The 19,056-nt window shown below is 50.2% G+C and overlaps 7 protein-coding genes across 7 annotated transcripts; 4 read left to right on the forward strand and 3 right to left on the reverse strand.

Moving 5' to 3' along the window:
* Positions 1 to 32: 32 nt before the first annotated feature.
* On the reverse strand, positions 33 to 1,445 carry BO88DRAFT_426154 (bifunctional triacylglycerol lipase/ester hydrolase; the record flags this gene model as incomplete). Its single annotated transcript, XM_025708884.1, has 4 exons — positions 33 to 94; positions 171 to 502; positions 590 to 774; positions 852 to 1,445. The coding sequence occupies 4 exons, from the start codon at positions 1,443 to 1,445 to the stop codon at positions 33 to 35; spliced, it is 1,173 nt and encodes a 390-aa protein (XP_025562449.1).
* Positions 1,446 to 2,171: 726 nt separating this feature from the next.
* On the reverse strand, positions 2,172 to 5,964 carry BO88DRAFT_62775 (SMEK family protein). The gene is made up of 9 exons (XM_025713021.1): positions 5,575 to 5,964; positions 5,340 to 5,436; positions 5,171 to 5,252; positions 5,052 to 5,101; positions 4,648 to 4,971; positions 3,796 to 4,596; positions 3,563 to 3,730; positions 3,066 to 3,499; positions 2,172 to 3,009 (listed from the first exon to the last, which is right to left on the reverse strand). Exons 1-9 carry the CDS (start codon positions 5,686 to 5,688, stop codon positions 2,410 to 2,412), a joined length of 2,670 nt encoding a protein of 889 aa, XP_025562450.1. The 5' UTR covers positions 5,689 to 5,964; the 3' UTR covers positions 2,172 to 2,409.
* Positions 5,965 to 6,143: 179 nt separating this feature from the next.
* BO88DRAFT_405518 (uncharacterized protein) lies at positions 6,144 to 6,743 on the forward strand. The gene has a single exon (XM_025706891.1). The coding sequence runs from the start codon at positions 6,241 to 6,243 to the stop codon at positions 6,481 to 6,483; it is 243 nt and encodes an 80-aa protein (XP_025562451.1). The 5' UTR covers positions 6,144 to 6,240; the 3' UTR covers positions 6,484 to 6,743.
* A 2,028-nt stretch (positions 6,744 to 8,771) lies between these two features.
* On the forward strand, positions 8,772 to 9,534 carry BO88DRAFT_62842 (uncharacterized protein). The gene is made up of 2 exons (XM_025713022.1): positions 8,772 to 9,375; positions 9,438 to 9,534. Exon 1 carries the CDS (start codon positions 8,855 to 8,857, stop codon positions 9,341 to 9,343), a length of 489 nt encoding a protein of 162 aa, XP_025562452.1. The 5' UTR covers positions 8,772 to 8,854; the 3' UTR covers positions 9,344 to 9,375; positions 9,438 to 9,534.
* Positions 9,208 to 10,660, forward strand: BO88DRAFT_405519 (DUF914 domain membrane protein). Its single transcript, XM_025706892.1, has 2 exons — positions 9,208 to 9,595; positions 9,664 to 10,660. Exons 1-2 carry the CDS (start codon positions 9,385 to 9,387, stop codon positions 10,521 to 10,523), a joined length of 1,071 nt encoding a protein of 356 aa, XP_025562453.1. The 5' UTR covers positions 9,208 to 9,384; the 3' UTR covers positions 10,524 to 10,660.
* A 474-nt stretch (positions 10,661 to 11,134) lies between these two features.
* BO88DRAFT_488560 (alpha/beta hydrolase) lies at positions 11,135 to 12,079 on the forward strand (the record flags this gene model as incomplete). The annotated part of the gene is made up of 1 exon (XM_025712621.1): positions 11,135 to 12,079. One exon carries the CDS (start codon positions 11,135 to 11,137, stop codon positions 12,077 to 12,079), a length of 945 nt encoding a protein of 314 aa, XP_025562454.1.
* Positions 12,080 to 12,848: 769 nt separating this feature from the next.
* BO88DRAFT_341807 (uncharacterized protein) lies at positions 12,849 to 14,557 on the reverse strand (the record flags this gene model as incomplete). Its single annotated transcript, XM_025703115.1, has 5 exons — positions 12,849 to 13,633; positions 13,801 to 14,022; positions 14,077 to 14,181; positions 14,343 to 14,399; positions 14,473 to 14,557. The coding sequence occupies 5 exons, from the start codon at positions 14,555 to 14,557 to the stop codon at positions 12,849 to 12,851; spliced, it is 1,254 nt and encodes a 417-aa protein (XP_025562455.1).
* Between the last annotated feature and the right edge of the window lie 4,499 nt (positions 14,558 to 19,056).

Below are 19,056 nucleotides of genomic sequence, written 5' to 3' on the forward strand. Positions count from 1 at the left end.
CCCCATCAACAACAGACCAAGAACTACCTTAGTCAACCATCAACAATATCCATAACCATCCCCGCAACCTTCCCCGCCGTAACCTCGCTATGACCTACCGCATTCACCCAGGTTAGCATACGTAGCACCCCAACAGCAAAAGAACCGATAGTTAAAAGTATAGTACTCACGTAAACAAAACGCATGCGGCAACCCATCCTCACAAACCACCATAGTCGGACTCGTCCCTCCCTTCCCCCCGTCCACCATACTACTACTCTTAGCCGTAGCCTTAGCCTGGATAATCTCCTCCCTCGTCTTCTCTGCAACCCAATGATCATTCCGGCCAAAGTAGAAGAACATCCGAGAACGAGAAGGTGAGCCGTCATTATCATCATTATTCACCTTGTCGTCTGCATTTCCTCCGGAGGAAGAAGAGGAGGAGGAAGATGAGGCTATCCCCCAAACATCATCACTCCATTTATCCGTCGTGATGGTGCGCATTTCATCAGCGGCCATGTGTCTTTCCAATTCAAAACGTTAACATATGCGATCTTTTGATCATTGGCTTATTTTATGGGAGATAGGGGAAAGGGAAAGGGGAACATACAAAGCCTGCCTCACGCCTCTCTTACTCTTCAGGAAAGCGCAGGTAGTATCGACAGCCTGGGATGGCGGATCGGCCATGAAGAGTCTGATTAGGGCACGGAGGGCGAAGTCGGGGAGGAGGGTGGTGAGGATGCGGGCGAAGATGGAGACGATTAGGGCGAGGTGGGGGATGAGTGATAATAGGGTCTATGACTTTTTATTAGTATTGATTCATTAAAGAGAGGAGAGTGAGTGTTTGTGTCTCCGGGGATTGGAATACGTACAGTTAACTTCTTCCCCGAAGGCGAACTGGCAATATCCATGACAGTCGGGAAGAGCATCACACCACCGATAATGTCGAAGTCAGTAGTAGTATTATTAGTGGTATTGGCGTGGGCAGACGATTGGCGTTCGCGATGGCGCCGGATCACTTCCATGGCGATATAGGTGCCCACAGAATGGCCCATGATGATGACGCGGGGCCGCCTCACGGTACTAGATGGTTGCGTAGTAGTAGTGGCTTGCACGAAGGAGTCGAGCTTGTGCTGGATGAACTGGATCTGGTCTTCCACATTGTGGTAATGCGTGGGAAGGGGAGACGGAGACTGGACTTCGAAGCCTGCTAGGCTGTGGCCGTGGATGTAGAATTGATGGTGGTCTTTCTTCTGTTCGCTGCTGCTGCTGCTGCTGAGGGATTGGAGTTTGTCGGATAGGAAAGTGAAGAAGGGGTAGTAGTAGGAGATAAGACCTGGGTTTCCGGATATAAAATAGATTATAATTGGAGCTGGGGGTGGATTGGTAGATAGGGTTGGTCGTGGCGGCGAGGTAGTGTGGAAGAAGCTGTCGGGGGTGACATGGGGTTGCATTGAAGGGGCCATGGCCTGTCTGCACGATGCGGGGCGTAGTCTACTCTGTAGTTACTTACGATTAGGGAGAATAGTTGTAAGTAGATATTGAGTTGGCCGATCCAGGGTGAAAGAAAAGAGAGTTTCCCGGGATAAAACACCCGGTGGATTCGGGACCCGCATGCCGATCATTCGTTCTATCCAGACGCACGGACAGTATCGCTACCCTACAAATGCTCAGCTATCTACAGTGGGCTGATCAGTTCGAATGTTCACATCGAAGAGATCGGGTCAGATTAGACTGCGGCAACATAGGTATGTGCAAGTCGGTTTCCTCGAGAATGCATTTCAGTGTCCTCCAGCTAGATTTTGCATCTATCCAGGGCTCCTCGAACCACAAGGCTGAAGGAGACAACGGTGTGCTCGCGCCATTTCACGATCATCAATCATCCCGAATACCAAGCTCAACCGATCGCTATCACGCGCGAAATAACAGTGTCCATGTAAAACGAGATCCCTAGTGGCCCTTGAATGTACGGCTGAAAGCGCCCCATCATATGCGTAAGAACCGCAACAGCACCGGAAACTCCGGGACAAGCGAGCAGTACAAGAAAAATAAAAAAGGTGGCAGAGAATGCGAGTAGATGTACATCGTGCCCATCAGATAAATGGGCAAAGGTATAATCGGAACAGAAAAGATCTCGCCGCAGAGCTGAGTCCGTAATACATGATATCTAAAAGGAAAGATGAAAACAGCAAGGATGCAGAAGGAACAGCACAACGAGATCGATCGTACATCAAAATACGTCCGGCTCACAGGGGTAGGGAAAAGAAAAACACATCACTTCATCTGGTATCTAGGAGGCTGTCGTAAAAACAAGCAAGGAAAGATCCTGTTACTCTGACGAAACGCGAACGATGCTTGCAGCAAATGTAAAAGACGGTTGCTCGACACAAGAGCCATCAAGGCATCAAACAAAGACGTGGTGGGTTCCAGTTAGCCACCATCACCGCTGTGGTTGTCATCTCGATTTTCTTTCTCGTTGTTCGCATGGTCAGCTCCAGAATCGGTCGAACCTGGGTCAGACGCCTTGATCGTGGCCGAGCTAAGGTTGATTGCGATTCTCTTCGGTGGTGCACTGCTGTTGAGGGTCCCCAGCGCTGCCCCCTTGTCGTTGGCGGAAAGCGAGCCAATCGACACACTTCGCTTCCTCCGCACCATTCCGGCAGTGCCAGGGCCGGCGCTGGTGGAACTTCTTCGTTTAGGCCCAGCTGTGAGCTTCATCAGCTCATCATCGTCTTCCTCTTCGCGCCGACGCTTTTCCGACAACCGTTCGGGTGGCGTTTGAGGCGTTGAGATCGGAGTGGACGGCGAGTCTGCGGGTGAACCGGCAGCAGCATCGTGATCCGGGCCATCTTGCTGCGGTTGTTCCTGGTTCTGTGGCGCTTGTTCATCGCTGGGTTCTGGCTTAGTGTCCATCGCATCGTCCTCGTCGTCATCATCCGGGTAATCGACGAGCGGTTTGACGATGGGCGACGCAGCGCCATTCTGCATTCGGGCAGCATCTGATGCGGTCTGCCTACTCTCCTGCTGCCACTGATATCCATGGTTAGCCGATTCCGAAGGGGACCATGCTGGACCAAGCGCCTTACCTCTTCATCATCAGAGGTGTTGAAATACTCCTCCTCGGCAGCATCCATCTCCCCGACACCTTGCCAACGCTGGCCGCCGGCTTGCATCCTTCGTGAAGGCATCGCCTCCTCGTGCGACATGAGGGATGACTCCGGCTCAGCACCGTAGCCCTGCATTTGCTCGTAGCGTAGAATCAAGCTCTGGAATGTGTCCACGTAAGTGATGTTTCTGATTTTTTCGCCATACTTCTCCACTACGTGGAGAACAAACGGCTTCATGTTCTCGCATCGGATCGCTTCGAATAATTCGAGACAGGCCGAGTTCAGGAGGTTATCACGGGGCATAGTCTCATAAACAATGTCCAGAATGAGCCCGAAGATGTTGTTATGGGTCATCAGAGCCTGGTAGAAAGTGTCTTGAAGACTAGTCAAAGCACGGAAAAATCTCAACGCAGCTGAGAACACGGTACTGTTAGAGCATTTCCCCTGATGATGATATGGTTACAGAGACAACTTACTCAGCTTAAGATGCTTGTGGGGCACCGTGAGTAATTGAGCGATTCGAGGGGCAAGGGATTCGTTTTGAATGACATTCCGACTCCGGTATAGGTGTTGGCGGACAAAGAATGTTAAGATATCAACGAGATGGGAGTACAGCGCCACTTCCTGGAAGCTCAAGTTCCGAACTAAAGAGATTACAAGGCAGTTAGTCATCGTCAGATACCTGGGTGAATCTTCTGTGAGAACATACGGTGGTCATCATGTTCGAGTCGTTTCAGGGGCCAGAATAGCCGCCTCGCGGATTCATCAAAATGGTTCTGAACAAAGGCATCAGAGAGGATATTCGGACGCGGTTTGTTGTAATTCTCAGGCCCCGCCCGGCCCATGGTATCTTGCAGAGGAATTTGGGGATCCAGTAGAACTTTGACGGCATCTGCGAGTTGGTTCTTGACCCCCAGGTCGGACTCGGTATGCAGCAAGTCAATCAACGTGTCGGTCAAGGGGGTCTTCTTCTCGTTGACAGCTTTCAGCATATAGCCACGCATCATCACGGGGTCATGATCAAGAAGCGCCACTAGGATATCGATTCCAGTCGTACGCAGAGCCGGCTTGGGGTGTTTGATGGCGAAAGCAATGACGGCAAACAGCCCATGGTTTATAAAGTTCGCAAAGAGATTGGCACGCGCCGGCGCTTGCAAATTCTTCGCGATGACAGCGCATTGGTGGAGAAACTGGACTGCGTCCTCCTTTCGTTTGGTGTCCGCGCTTCTTGGGTCGAAAACCGAGAATAATTCCTTCAAAAAGGGTCCATTTGCCTGGATGTGGTTGACGATTTCGACCTGATTGAAGAAGATCAAGGAGTTGAGAACCGAGAAAGTCGGGTCATCTAGAATGCGAGCCAAGACCACATCCTTGAGATACTGCAGGCGCCATGTGTAGCTGATTTTGCGGCGGATTAAGGCATCCTTGATAGGTACAACTTCCTTGTAGCGCGACTTGTCTGCGAGGTATTGCCGGTGGTTCGCTTTGTGGGTTGGAAACTCAGGGTCGTCTGAAATCCGTCAGCAACACGGGTCAGTCCGGAGGTTACCAGTATACGCACATTCCAATGCTCCAACCACGCCAAGGATGATAGGATCGGTAACTACTGTCTCGATGATGGTGTTGTCGTTGAGAAGGATGAGCGACTTCATGATATTGCACAGGCGATGTAGATCGGAGAGACTTTCGAGATCCTCGGCCATCGTGACTAACGGGATCAGCTTGGGGATGTACTCTTCTCGGATGACGAATTTCGATAGCGCATCACGTCCGGCCTGGGTAATGCTAGCGGCCCTCATAACATGATCGATTTCGGGCAGGTTTCCGAGCTCGGGTGGAGGCAGCATGATTGACTGGTAGCTTTCGATCTCGTCCGACAGAGCATCTTCTAGAGCACCAGACGTGAAATTGGTCAGCAATGGCAACCGGACAAGCGATGTAAGCGAGTAATAGGAAGAGACGAACCTCCTGGCGCCAGGTTCAATAGATGCTGCTGTACGCTAGTCACGAAGTTCCTATATCGCCGTCAGCGATGAACTGGATTCATTGCCGCAAAGCTCCTTGATGGCATGTGCCAGTCTTACCAGATCACAGCGCACCCTTCCGCTTCCTGGAAACTCAGCGCCATATCCGTCCCATTTGGTTCTGTCCATACTATCAATGTTTCTAGATCACGTCGCGGAAATGTCAGCTCGCATTCTGCGATCTCGCTCGCTGCGTGCGATGCAGCAAGAGGCGTAAGGGGCAGCGGACCTTGTTGTTTCTGATAGCCGTCATCCTTGGAGATCTTTGTCTCCAGAAGCACACGATTAGGCTCATCCTCCGACTCGACGAATATCCGCGGCTCATCCTGGGAACAGAGACGGGAGTGTTAGCGACAGTCAGCTGGATTGAGGCACGCGCGCCTGAGAGCCGCAATGTTTGCGCCCGAGGAGCGGCGACGGAGATCGCGCTGCGGCCAGACACATGGGCGGCGACCGGGACTCACATCGAGGATCTGCCCTGTACAAAAACCCGTCCCGCGATCAAACCAGTCATTATCTTTGAGTTCGTAAACTTTCACCCGCTTGCGATCGCTGGGTGGTTGCACCTCCAACGCCATGGTCCGGCAGTATGGCGAGGTGGCGTCTCGTCACTCCGGGACAACTCAGGAACGAGTGTGCACCGGCGCGAGGAGAGCCCCGAGAAGGCGGAATGATAAGACGGACCGCGGCTTGGTCCAGATTGGATGAGGGAGGAGGGGGGGAAAAGGTTAGGTTGGTTTGGTTTGGTTTGGTTTCGGGGGCGGAAAGGGAAGGAAAGTGGGGAACAAAGGGAAAGGGTTAAAATTAAAAAAAGGAATAGAAGAAGGGAGGAAGAAGAAGAAATGGAAGGGAAGGGTGGAGGTAGAGGGGGGTGGGTTGTTGTTTGGAAGTTTGAAAGTTCGGAAGTTTGGTCGGAGGGAAGGGGAAGAATGATGTAAAAGACTTGCGCGAAGAGCTTAAGTCAAAGATGACGAAGAGGCCCTGCTTTAGGAGGGGGAAAGAGGTTGAAAGAGATGGAAAAGAACGGGGGAACTGAACTGAGAATGGATGGGGCAAGGGTAAGAATAATAATAATAATGAAAAATAAGTTCGGGTGATGTTGGGTGTGCGAGGGAAAGCACAATGGATGGATGGATGTGCTTTTTGGCTGCTTTTGCTCTTGCTTCTGCTCTGCTCTGGCGCTGCTTTTGCGGATGAGAATGATGGATGATGATCCTGAACTTTGGGGTCGGGACCACCTGACGGCCTCGGCTGTGGTTGGCGCTGCTGTCTCTATTCTATCTTCTTTGGCACTTTGTCTGTCTCTTATCCGTTCTTTGCGTTTGGTGCCGACGCGCTACAAGATTCACCCAGCACACGCGACCGGAGATTAGGAAGCCACTGGGAGGAAGGATTTGGTTGTTGCTTGCTTTGGACGCCGGGGACACCAGCCAGCAGCGCTTTCGGAGGAATCGGACTTGTTTGGGACGATATTCTTGCGAACCAGCTGGAAAGCTAGACGTGTGGACCTGATGTGACTCGGCAAAGCAATGCGATCATATCATTCAAAAGTTGTTCATGATAGTTAGTCACAGCCACTACTACTAACTTATAGTTTATAGTAGTTAAAGATGTGCTGAAGAAAGGAGACGAGCCGAAGACGCGCGAGACGGGGATCTGCAGGGAAGCGACCGAAGGGAACCAGCGTCAACCAGGGGGGTCATCTGGTTACAAATGACGTGCACCCGCCGTATACATATCTGGGGAGTATCTGCGGAGTACTCACTATACTACTATTACTAGAGGATTTTTAAATAGCCTTTCTATCTGTCAGGTAAAGTTGGTTGGATTCCAGAAAGCTTAACAAATCTCAGAATGTTTCAGGGGTTGTTAAATGTCAGGTCCACTCTGTCTGACAATTTTGTACCCTACAAAGGGCTAATCTAATACCAATTTAATCCATGGACAATTACTGTACTCAGTGTAGATACAAATCAGCCTATACACCGAGGGTCTCAACTCTCAAGTGATCCTCAGTAGCCATCGTTGTCATACCTCCCCCGGCCATCGGAGCATGGAGTTTCTAATTATAATCCTTTTCCTCCCGAACCAAACAAAGTCTGGCCCAGTCGGTCTCCAGTCTCCACGTCTCTTGTCTTTTTGCCTGGGCCCGTCCCACCGCCGATTGTAACTATGTAAAATCTCCATGTCTGGACAATAACTAATGGGCATCACCGTTTTGATGGAACATCACAATGCTTTTGTTCGTCTCCTCCCACAACCCGCATAGTAGAATTCCTCAGCAACGTTTATGAGACCTCTCTCCGATATCAGAGTTCATGGAAACTAGTAATAATCACGGAACGTCAGAGCATCTCCATGTTGGGCATCGACCGAACCACTTCCAATCCTGCCTGATCTGTGCAACGACGCGCTCGTCACCTGCTTTGCAGTACCCGCTATTCCTGGGCGACAGCTAGTTATCGATCATGCCTCTGATTCAGCAAAAAAAAATTATGATGATAGTATGTCCCTAGTTCCTACTATCTCGAGAATTCTATGTGATGGCTAAGCATCGAGTCGTCACGCATTAAGGGATGAGCACATCACTTCACACAGTAGCTAATACCTAGATGTCTGCTTGAAATCTGCCGTGTTTGTTTGTGCACAGCTTCTCTCAGGTTCTCCTCCATCCTCTTCCACTAGCTCTTCTGTAAGTCTAGTAGAACGCACGTATCTTACAATACTCTATCCGTTTTGCAGCACTTTGTATGCATCGGCCATGCAAGAAGTGTATCGAAATGCTTCATTGGGAGAGATATTATAGTCCATGACCCATTGACCGCTATTTGTGGGTTTTCTACACTTGCTATGTGTAACGCTACTTTTTCTGTGGCGTCAGATGGGTTTAAGGCAATTGGTGGTTGTCCATGCAATTACTTCTCCTATGCTTGTACTTCGATCGGAATCATGATTGTATACCCTTCATAGAGTCGTTTCGAACGAAATGCTTTAAGTAGTCAATACCTACATGAAGATGATTTTGCCAATAGTAGCGCTCGCAATGATGATGCGCATAAATGACTAGGATATCGCAATGCAAGCTGTCAAAGTTGAAACTGCAATGGAACGAAATGGTCGGAGGGTCTCCACTTGGCTTTGATTCGAGCCCACATCGCGGATTTAGTGCCTGCTTCAAGCTCGAGGGCTGCCCAGAATGGCCCAGGATCTGAAGCACCAGCATCCGGGGGAGCTTTGATGCGCAGCAGCTGCCATTCTTGCTGGGGTGTGACTGAAAGGGGCACTTTTCTAGAAGCTGCTTCCGCTTCTTTCCTTTTTAGGACATGTATCACCTGATCTATTTCCTCTTTCAGTCAAATTGTGCCTTCACCAGGCGATAACTTCTAACCTCGTTTTCAAAGTGTATATCCCTGGCTCTCAGTCTACTATGCATATCGATTCGCGAATGCCTTGCTATGAATTCCATTGCGCCTTCCTAGTTATTGTCTCTGCCCGGACTATCTTGCAGACCACCAAGTACTTTAAGACATTAGGTGCTTATGGCATTGAGGTGAGCTGTCTATCTTTGGACCACTGAATCCAACGCTTCGATTATCGAATACCGAGCCATCTGTGACCAGTCTTGGCTCGCTCTCACTAGTATTACAAATTCACAGGGTATAGATAGCTGCAGCAGAGACCTGGCATATCATACTTCAAATGGGATAGCGGCGAGATCCGATCCACGGTTGTCTTACCTAAGGAATGTTCCCCGCCTTGACCTCGGCTTTACCCTTGACATTGGATCGATCTACTTCCAGCTTCAGCAGTATCTTCTACCTGGCACCTATATCTCGATACCTCTTCGCTTCTCTCGGCTTGTCACCGGAGGCCATCGCCATAGATGAGCGACTTTTGGGGGCTTTGCGCTCGTCTTGGTCACAAAGTCACCCGGTGGTTCTAGTAATCACGTCGGTCTCAAGTTTTGTCCGGCTCAAAAACTCAAATTTTTTGTATCTCTTATCAGAGATGTCCGATACCAGGGCTGCTCGGCTTGCCGCTCAGAGATCCTCTCCACCACCCGCTAATTACATACATGTAGCTCATTCCCCCGAGCAGGTTGCTCCAATATTAGAGGCTCCTCAGGGCGCCGACTACCTACCAGAAGTGACTGCCACGCATGTTGAGAAAGAAGACAATGTCCTGGCTTACCTTGCGACGAAAGAGTTCTACATTACCCTTTTTCTTGGGTAAGTGCTACAGTTGGAGTTGCTTGGAGCACCAAGGTGAGTTCGATGGTTAACTTGTCACACAGACAGGTTCTGGCTATCACCAACACTGCCTGTAGCACGTTCAGTACACTACTAGTCAGCGAGGGAACCTCAATTCCGGCTTTTCAGACATTCTTCAACTACTTTCTACTCAACGCTATCTTTACCCCATATACCATATACCGTTATGGTCTGAATGGCTGGACACGAGTGGTGCTCCAGCACGGTTGGAAATGTAAGTCTTGCTGATACGTAAATACCCGACACTTCCCCCAAGGTCTCTCTAATTGCGGGCTTGAATAGATATCTTTTTGGCCTTCTGCGACGTGGAAGGTAACTATTTCATTGTGCTGGCCTATCGCTATACGACTATGCTGAGCGCCCAGTTGATAAATTTCTGGGCTATTGCGGTCGTGGTCATCGTGTCCTTTACGATCTTGCGCGTGCGTTATCATATCACTCAGGTGCTAGGTATCCTGATCTGTATTGGCGGTATGGGCGTCCTGATCGCTTCGGACCGCATCACTGGTGCCGATGAAGGAGGTTATTCGCGCGGGGACCTGATCAAGGGCGACCTCTTCGCGCTCCTGGGTGCGACATTCTACGGACTTGCCAACACGGGTGAGGAGTTTTTCGTCAGTACGGCTCCGGTGTACGAAGTCCTGGGTCAAATGGCCATGTACGGCATGGTCATCAATGGCATCCAGGCCGGCGTTTTCGACCGCAGCTCGTTTCAGAATGCGACCTGGAATAGCCAGGTTGGTATCTACTTGACAGGATATACGCTGTGTCTGGCTTCTTTCTATTGTATGGTACCGCTGCTGTTCCGGCTGTCATCGGCGGCATTTTTCAACATCTCAATGCTGACGATGAACTTCTGGGGTGTTCTCATTGGGGTCGGGCTATTCCACTACACAATCCACTGGATGTACCCGATTGCTTTCGGCCTCATTATCCTCGGGCAGCTCATATACTACTTGGGGAGGCGCGTTCTGGGAGAGGCGCGCAAACCCTGGCTGGGACGGAATCAGGAACGTGGCGTGTCGGGACTGTTTACAGCACGCAGAAAGATCGAGACCGCTGCCGGCCGGAGTCGTAGCGACTCTATATCTACAACTTGTTCTGAGCGAGATCCTATGCTACCTGCCAGTGTGACAGACTAAGTTAGAAGAATTGGTAGACGACATGATGATGAAGAGCGCTTGCATACAATCATATTTAGACTACGACATTATATATACGAGGCGGAGTATCAGTGATTGGTATCAACACACACCTTCAATTTTAATTTAGTATTCTGACCATTTAACAATGACAACAGTCAGTAGAGTAGTACTATCAGACACAGTAAAGACCTGATGTAGCTAAAACGCTAGTAGTAAGTCGTGACACCCAATTCACCAAGTACTACTACTGTTCCCGATATCATCCCAACACCTTTTCACTACAACTGCACAACTTTCCTATTCCCATCCCCAAATACCTAGAAAATAACAACCACTAGATACATCAACAATCCCACAAACAATGATCAACATCTTACTCCCGCCCTTAACTCCTATATCCGTCGTCATCCACCCGTACCGACCAAGAATCTCCAACCCCGAAAATCTTCGGACTTCCCGAACAGCCTCCGAAGCAGCAACCAACTTGACCAAACTATATAAATTACTCGTAGTAACTACCACCACCACCAATCCAACCCAATCATTCACTACAAACCTCATACTACAACCAACTTCCTACTACTTACTACCCACCCACCTCAATAAACATGTCTACCGTGACACCAACACCAACACCCATAACCTTCCCCTCCGCCACACACACCCTCTCCGCGCACCTCTACCACCACCCCCCAACCACGCCCTCCACCCTCACCCCCGCCATAATCCTCTCACACCCCATGACCGGCGTGAAGGAACAAACCACGACTCTCTACGCCACCCACCTCCACGCCGCCGGCTTCACAACCCTCACCTTCGACGCTGCATACCAAGGCTCCAGCACCGGCCACCCCCGGGGCCTCGAAGACCCCTTCCAGCGCGTCGAGGACATCAAGTCCGCTGTGACGTATCTCTCCACCTCTGTTCCGGGGGTAGATACCTCGCGGATCGGCGTGCTGGGCATCTGCGCGTCCGGCGGGTACGCCTGTTTCGCTGCGGCGGGTGACTTGCGGATTAGGGCTGTGGCGACGGTGTCGGCGGCTTGTGTGGGGGGGATGTGTAGGTGTGGGGGGGTGGGAAAGGACTTGGAGGAGAATGGGGAGGTGATTGCGATGGCTTTGGAGGGGGCGAGGGGGGATAGGAATCGCGTTCATGGGGAGGGGGATGGAGAGGCGCCGAAGATGTTTGATGCGGAGAAGGTGTTGCAGGAAGGAGGAGAGAATGTGGACTCGTTCTTTAAAGCAGCGGCGGAGTATTATGGAACTAGCAGGGGGAAGCATGAACGGTCGACGCAACGAGTGCCCCTGCAGAGTTATGATCGGATGGTGGTGTATGACTCGTTTGCGTTCATGCGGTTGATTGCGCCGAGGCCGGTGTTGATGATTGCTGGGGAGGAGGCGGAGACGTTGCATTATAGTGAGGAGGCGGTGCGGTTGGCGAGGGAGCCCAAGGAGTTGTTTGTTGTGCCTGGGATGGGACATTTTGATTTGTATGATCGGTTGGAGGTGTCGGGGCCGAAGCTGGTGAGGTTTTTTAGGGAGGCTTTGGCTTGATACCTAGTGCTGTGCTGTGCTGGAGGATACGGATGGAAGAGAGATGATAGGAAATGGCAAATAGTATATGACCATTGATAAAAACATGAGATCAGACTCCGTTAACTCTTTGATGTTTTGCCTGCATCCCCGAATGTTCCTTTTTTTGCCAATGTCCCCAAAACACATGAAGCGCAGTAAGTCACAAAATCAATCAACCTTTTCCATACCCAAACTAAAAGCCCAGTTGCTGAACTAAAACCCGCATGTTTCGGCCGAACTCGCAACCAGACCCGAATGATGATAGATAACACCTGAACCCCCCGTGAATGAGTGGGAAACAAGAGCCCGAGACGTACACTCCTCCCTGAAGGTAAATACAAACCCCAACCTGGCAGGTCGTGGCTGGTCATGACGAAAGAAAAAAAAGTAGAGTGGAAAGGATGCAGACCAATGGAAAATCAAACAAACAAGTAAACCAAAATCACAGCGTCAACCCATATGCAAGCACACAAAAGCACACCAAATGGGGAATACCGACTCCAGAAACCAACAGGCCAACCAAGTCCCCTAGTCAGTAAACCAGCCATGTACCAAATTAACAGTCCACATGTGACGGAGCGCTAGACAAAATCAAAAGACGTACTCTTGCACCACCACCTCTTCCGAATATGTACCATGCTCTTTTCCCAATAGTATCAAAACGAAACCCCTCTCTTTAAAACGCCACTGCACAGAAGCGAACACATGCCGAACAAATAATGCGTGATGTTAATTATCCGCCCACTCTTCAACCCCAGACCGATGCCTGAACTCCGAGACCGTTCTTGGAACCCCAGACACCGCTGCCGTTGCCCCAGCCAAGGCCGACTCCACCAGATGTATCCTTGACACCAGCGGTCGCAGCCGCAGCACTGGGTGCGGTCGACACGGAGGGAACAGACCGATCCGAGGCGGAATCACCCGGAGTGAAACCGAAGCCCAGAGGAGAAGGCAGGGGAGTCGTGGAGCGCTTGTTCAGCGCTGGGTTGGAGACCTGTCCCGCATGAGGCTGGGGCAGAGGACGGGTTCCGATGGGGCCAACAGAGCCAATCGGCCCAGCCATGGACTTGGAAGGAGCTTGTCTCGAGGAAGGAGAATCAGCACCGCCGGGAGACGAAGTCGAGGTTACAGGCTGGTCGGCACCGTCGTATTTGCCAAAAACAGGGTTGATTGCAGAGCTGGGGGAGGAGGTGCTGTTGGCACGAGAAGGCGACTGCAGGGAGGCAGCGCCGGCGGCAGCCTGACTGATACTGTCCGCGCCACCCTGAACGGGGGTTTGTGCGAGACCGAACGGATCAACGTTGCGGGGAGAGGCACCACGGACGCCGGTCGAGGAAGTCGGCGTGCCACCTGCCTGGCTTTCGGAGCGTGTACCGTCGTCGGCGAGACCGGCGGGAGGGAAGAAGGCAGGGCTGTCGTTGCCGTATAGAGCCCTATGCTGACGAGCGAGTAGTTCCCGGCGGCTTTCTTCGCTCATGGCGGCCGGGCTGAGGGAGCGATCGGACTTGTTTCCAGACATTTCGGCAAGCAGGCCTTTGAGAAGAAGAAAAGAATTAAAACCATGTTCGAAGCGGGAGCCATGTCCCAACGTAATATACAAGCCAACAAATACACATGGGCCAAGAAGTATGTATGGGGAATATTGGGGAAGAAAGATGCAGGTGTAGAAAAAGGCTCCAAAGACAGATGCTACCACGTACTTCGGTTGTACTGTTGCTCCTGGTGATAGTTGCGGAGCTCCCTCTCACGCTGTGCTGCCATCCGACGCTTCGCTTGCATCATTTGCTCTACTTCATTGGGGCGACCCTGGAAACGCTGAGAGGCATAGAAGCCCTGGACATTGGGACTGGGATGCATCCGGGAATCGAACTCGCTGATCGAGTGATGACGCTGGCTCATTGAGTTGACCATGCGGGGATCTGCTACTGACGTTTAGAACGTGTCGAATGTAATCAAGTGGTCTCGCAATATCATACCATAGTCGGGGTAGGGACGGCCCATCATCATGGGCATAGAATCCCTCCGGGGTGCAGCCCACAGCTTTCCACTCTTGACGAGGTTATCAATAGCACGGTCGACCTCTGATGGATGTTAGCATCCAACCCAGTCTTTGTTTTTACGTCTGTCACAGAACGGAGGAGGCCACGAATTCCGGCACGGCTAACAGTGTATATGCTTGCGCGCTACTGGACGGTCGTGGCACCAGAGAAGGCGAAATAATGCAGGGGACGGCTATTCGTACCATCAAACTGAGAAGAGAACGCTGGGATTTCGTCACGCTGGGAAACGGAACTCGATCCTGCAAAGAAAGTTGTCGTAAGTAATGAGAACAGCGATACACGCATTTGGAACCGGTTTGTTATCATCCATACCTGACCGCGATGGGGGAGCAGGTTGCTCCCAAGAGGCCTGGCGCGCGGCCGGTGCCTGCCAACCCTGAGGCTCGTAGTATGACATGTTTACCGGTAGAGAACGTGGTACGATGACGGACGGAGTCAAGCTTTGGAGCGATGGAGATGGATCCGCTCGAAGGCAATAGAGAGAGGCCTGTCTGGATATGACGGGTGAGTAAATGTTTTAGGTGCGACAACAAACTTGAACGGCATTGACAAAAAGCAAGATGCGACTAGAGCGAGGTGGAGGCCGAAAATAAAACGGGCCAGGTGGCCGAGTCAGCGCACAGGAGTGACAAAATGGCGGATGGCGACCAGCGATGACATCGATCGGACTTATTATTAGATCTCCCAAATTGACTCCTTAGGTATCGAACTTTTTTTTTCTCCCTGCCTTCGATCTTGTCCCCTTTCCTTCCGGGCTCTCCACATGACAGGAATGAGGTGCGGACGCAACGAACTTTAATTGATGCAAGACACCAACTTCGATTAAAGCCAAGTAGATGCAGTGAGATATAATGGATGAGTTGTGAATTTGCGTTCCTCTATAAGTTATGGAGGTGATGTCTCATGGTCGAGTTGGGCCCAAAGAAAAAAAAAAATAACAATGGTTCGGGACGGTAAAATTCATAGAAAATTGTAGACTTACCAAAGCAAATGGGTGTTCTCCTGGAGCAAAAAAATTCCGGACGGTTCTACCACGAGCGAACGAGGCAGAACAGGGACGAGACGAACGGCTTCTCACCCTTTGGAGGCACGACAGACAAATAAAAAGTCTGGCGTGAGGGATTTAAAAAGGGTTTGGAGAAGGCGTGGGGGTGGGTGCGGGAAATAAGACAGGGAAGGGGGAGAGGGAGGGAAGAAGAATGGCGAGGAAGAGAGTGAGAGAGTGAGAGTGTGAGTAAGAGAGAGGAGGGAGAGGAGAAAGGCGTCGGGTAGCAGAGGTGCAACGTCCAGGGAGATTGAGGAGGACCGGGGGTGGAAGAGGGGAGGACCAAGAAAAGAAGAGGAGCGAGTAAGAGGGTGCGAGAGTGAGAGAGGGGGCAAGGGAAGGGAAGCGAGATGCGTGGATATTATGATTTTTCTGGCCCGGGGATAAGAAACGCAGATTCAGAGGGAGAGAGACAGCCAGCCAGAAAAAGTTGCTAGGTAATAATAATGGAAACCATTTATCACTCCTAACCAACTCACTACAAAACTAATCACTAATCAATCAATCAATCAATCAATCAATCCATCCGCAAACTTCCATTCGGAACGGACACCACCATCACCACCACCATCACCATCACTAGATAGATACTCCGTACTAGATCCTATCTATTTATCTATCTACGTATCCTTCCCCCATCGACCAGAGGCCAGAAATTAGATGGCGGTCGTGGGACGGAGTCCAAAAAGGAAATTAACAAAAAGAAACCTTAAGGTGGAAAGGTGCGAAGAGGGGAAAAAAATTAAAAAATTTGAATCGAGTTCTCCGTCCTCTCCACCTTGGGAGAAAAAGCGCACACCACCACAAGCTCATGCTAGTATTTCCCAAGTAGTCCACCCGCACACGCACACACAACCCGTCAGTCTCCAGCCTGTTTAGGAAAGGTTCAAGAAAAAAAAGGGTGGGCATCGGACGGATTTGCATTGTTCTGGTTGGCAATGAAGATTCGGCTTGTTGAATCGCTAGTCGACCGAGGGTCCTCCTCTTATTCTCTTTGCTTTTTCTTGGTTTTATTTCCTCCCCCCCCCCTCTTAATATCTTACCTTCCAATCTGTTTGACTGCTTCATAGATGGTAGTTAAATTGCAGGCAAAATAAGTGAAGATTAAACGGTCCTTTTTTTACGCCTCTTTTATTTACCGTCTACTACTTTGGCTATCAATAGAATCATTTGTTCTTTCAAGTGACAGGTATGAATCCATGTGGTATTGTTTCCTCGAGTCCCACTTGTATTGTCGATGTACTTCCGGTAACTATTACTGGAGATTACATTCATGATACCCGTTCGACCTCGCAGGTGGACTTGCTGACAGCATCAAACCCGATGGCAAGGCAGGAAAATCGATGATTTAGATGTCTTCTGCAGCGAACATCTGTTCATTTGTAGTATGATTTAGCCCAACTAATATATCTTTCCTTGAATGCTCACTACACAAAGTCCGTGAACCAGTTGCACCACCGCGGACTTTTTAACAGTTAGTTATGGAGTCCCCTCCGTGGTAGCCGGAAGCCGGAAATTTCGTGCACTGGGCAAGGACCTTGTATTCCTATGCTTCTGTTAGCGTCGGCCCGTCAACCTTTTTTTCTCAAAGAATTGTCCCACCCGCCTTGGAATGTTATTTTCAGTTGTCATCATTTGATGACTACCCTGGTGAGTAGGTAGATAGATAGTAGTTAGGTGCAGACTGACCATGGGAAGAGGCTCTCGACTATCTTTTTAGACTTCAGAAAGTTCCTCGGTGTCTTCACCGTATGTCTTGTCTCTCCCTGCTTGTTCTGATCCAAGCACTTGACCAGATATCACATTTTATACAGAAGTAGCCTGTCAGTCATTCATCCCCTTTTTTGAAGTTGTGTCTTTATCTACCCAGACCAGGGACATGGGATATGTATCGTACCACTATTGTCCTGCAAGGAAACAATACATGTACGACACTGGTACGGGTTTCGAAATGGTATTATATCCCACTAATCAAGTAGTAAGTTGAGACTAGCATGACTTGATGATCAGATCCAATCTACACATTGGTTCTCATATGATTGCACTGGCCTGAATGAGATCTTGAAAGCTTCCTACAGAACGAAGACATTGGAATCAAACGGAATTTGAACAGCGTCAGCAAAGTCATTGGTCCTCGTGGGGATAAATTTGGAACTTGGTATGCTCCTAATCAATCCCAAAGGGGGCTAGCGTGCGGTGGTCGGCCACACTCCTTGCGGGTACACCATCTCACCTCCATCGGTCCCCCGAGTCAGATTTGTCTTGAAAATCCACCCCGGGAATTAGCATCTCATTCCACATCCCTAACTGTATACAAACTGCGTATATTTCTTCCATGTTGTTGCGACAAGTCTTCCACGGCTGGGCTTGAATGTGACCTCCAACAAGGTGTCTCTGTCCCGAAATATACACATCATGTGATCATAGTAATCCTGTTCGGGCTCTCCTTGACAGCAGCTGCATCACAAGGTCGGCGAGGTTCTTACCTGCTAACTAGTCTAGTCTTGCTTGTCTCCAATAAGAAGTGGTGGGAAGTCCGGCATCTGTCACGGTTCAACCTTACGTCTTTAGTAATGTTGGATAAATACTCCGTATCGCCTGGGCGCGCAATCCAGGAGGTCTCTGGTGGTGGGGCATGGCCAGTTCAACACGGATAACACTCGGACCGCCGCCCCCCCTGGCTCGCTCCGAGTAGGAAGTAGGAACATATCCAAATCACAAGATGGGTTGGCCCGTCGTCATCATGCTGCCAGTGGCTTGGATCAGCATGTCATTCATCATCCACCATCTAACATATCGGGGAACCATTGGGATAGAAATGGATCTTTTCCAGTGGCGATAATCCTGATACTGAAATATCAACCCAATTTACTACTTCAAGGGTCCTTACGGCGTTTTGATCGGCCGACATCGGATGGGGGGACTTAAATTGACTCGATTGACCGTTGGAAAAAACTTGTCCTACCCAGTACTAGTATGATTGTGCCAAGAGATGTGCACTCAACCTGCACGTCTACTATCTACATCATAGAGCATATTATGTTTCGCTCAGCTGCTGCGCGCCTCTGCAGAAATATGACCTCTGTGGCTGGCCGTGCTGGCTTTCGTGCATGTTAGTTCTCGCTACTCAACCCGAGTCAATAGCTTCTACGCCACTCTGGGGTCCTGGGTCTTCTTATCCAATTTCGGCCAGCAGACGACCCCGACCAAATTTATCAACCTCTTCTCCCGGATGATTGGATTCGGGAGGTCCCCAGCTAGGAGATACCAGATACTGAGTACTACGTACTCACCAGCCAAAATTATCAGTTGATCTCGCCAATCAAGTTGAGATGTCCAGCATAGCTGCTGAGATCGTTATGTGCCCAGTTTACGATTTTCCAGCTCTTAAGCTAACTCCAGCTCCCGCATGCAACTTTCGTCACCTGAACGAAGGGAGGTTAAGACCATACAAGCAAAGCCTAACCTACTGAAACACAGGCCAAGCGCCAACGTTGTATGACTGGCTAGGAGAGTCGGAACGAAACTTCGAGGCAGCGACAATACTACGCTCACTTCCACCTTTACATAGCGATATGAGCTATCTATAAACATCGTAACTCACTAGCATATTGGGATGAAATTCGATTTTCTGGGAATATTTCCCACCCCAAGAAAGAGTGTGTGGCAGTCTGCTCTATCGCATCTCCACACAAACTCAAACCGTTATGTGAGAAGGATCCGTCAAGGGACATCGGCCCCATCACCACTGCAGGTGTTGGTGTTGTGGCTGAGAGTGGGACAACATTCTGGCCCTCAGAACGGAGAAGGGAGTAGGAGTTTCAGACATAATATGCAAGCCAGTAGACTAG

This window comes from Aspergillus vadensis, assembly GCF_003184925.1.
Source record: "Aspergillus vadensis CBS 113365 unplaced genomic scaffold BO88scaffold_13, whole genome shotgun sequence".
Classification (NCBI taxonomy): domain Eukaryota; kingdom Fungi; phylum Ascomycota; class Eurotiomycetes; order Eurotiales; family Aspergillaceae; genus Aspergillus; species Aspergillus vadensis.

Excerpts from the sequence above, each read along its gene's own strand:
- BO88DRAFT_62775 (XM_025713021.1), bottom strand. The coding sequence starts at position 5,688 with ATGGCGTTGGAGGTGCAACCACCCAGCGATCGCAAGCGGGTGAAAGTT. Across the intron at positions 3,731-3,795 it reads ACTCGAACATGATGACCACC|TTCGGAACTTGAGCTTCCAG; the intron begins GTATGTTCTCAC and ends TAATCTCTTTAG. Across the intron at positions 3,500-3,562 it reads CCACAAGCATCTTAAGCTGA|CTGCGTTGAGATTTTTCCGT; the intron begins GTAAGTTGTCTC and ends CCGTGTTCTCAG.
- BO88DRAFT_405518 (XM_025706891.1), top strand. The coding sequence starts at position 6,241 with ATGGATGTGCTTTTTGGCTGCTTTTGCTCTTGCTTCTGCTCTGCTCTG.
- BO88DRAFT_62842 (XM_025713022.1), top strand. The coding sequence starts at position 8,855 with ATGTTCCCCGCCTTGACCTCGGCTTTACCCTTGACATTGGATCGATCT.
- BO88DRAFT_405519 (XM_025706892.1), top strand. The coding sequence starts at position 9,385 with ATGGTTAACTTGTCACACAGACAGGTTCTGGCTATCACCAACACTGCC. Across the intron at positions 9,596-9,663 it reads GCTCCAGCACGGTTGGAAAT|ATATCTTTTTGGCCTTCTGC; the intron begins GTAAGTCTTGCT and ends GGGCTTGAATAG.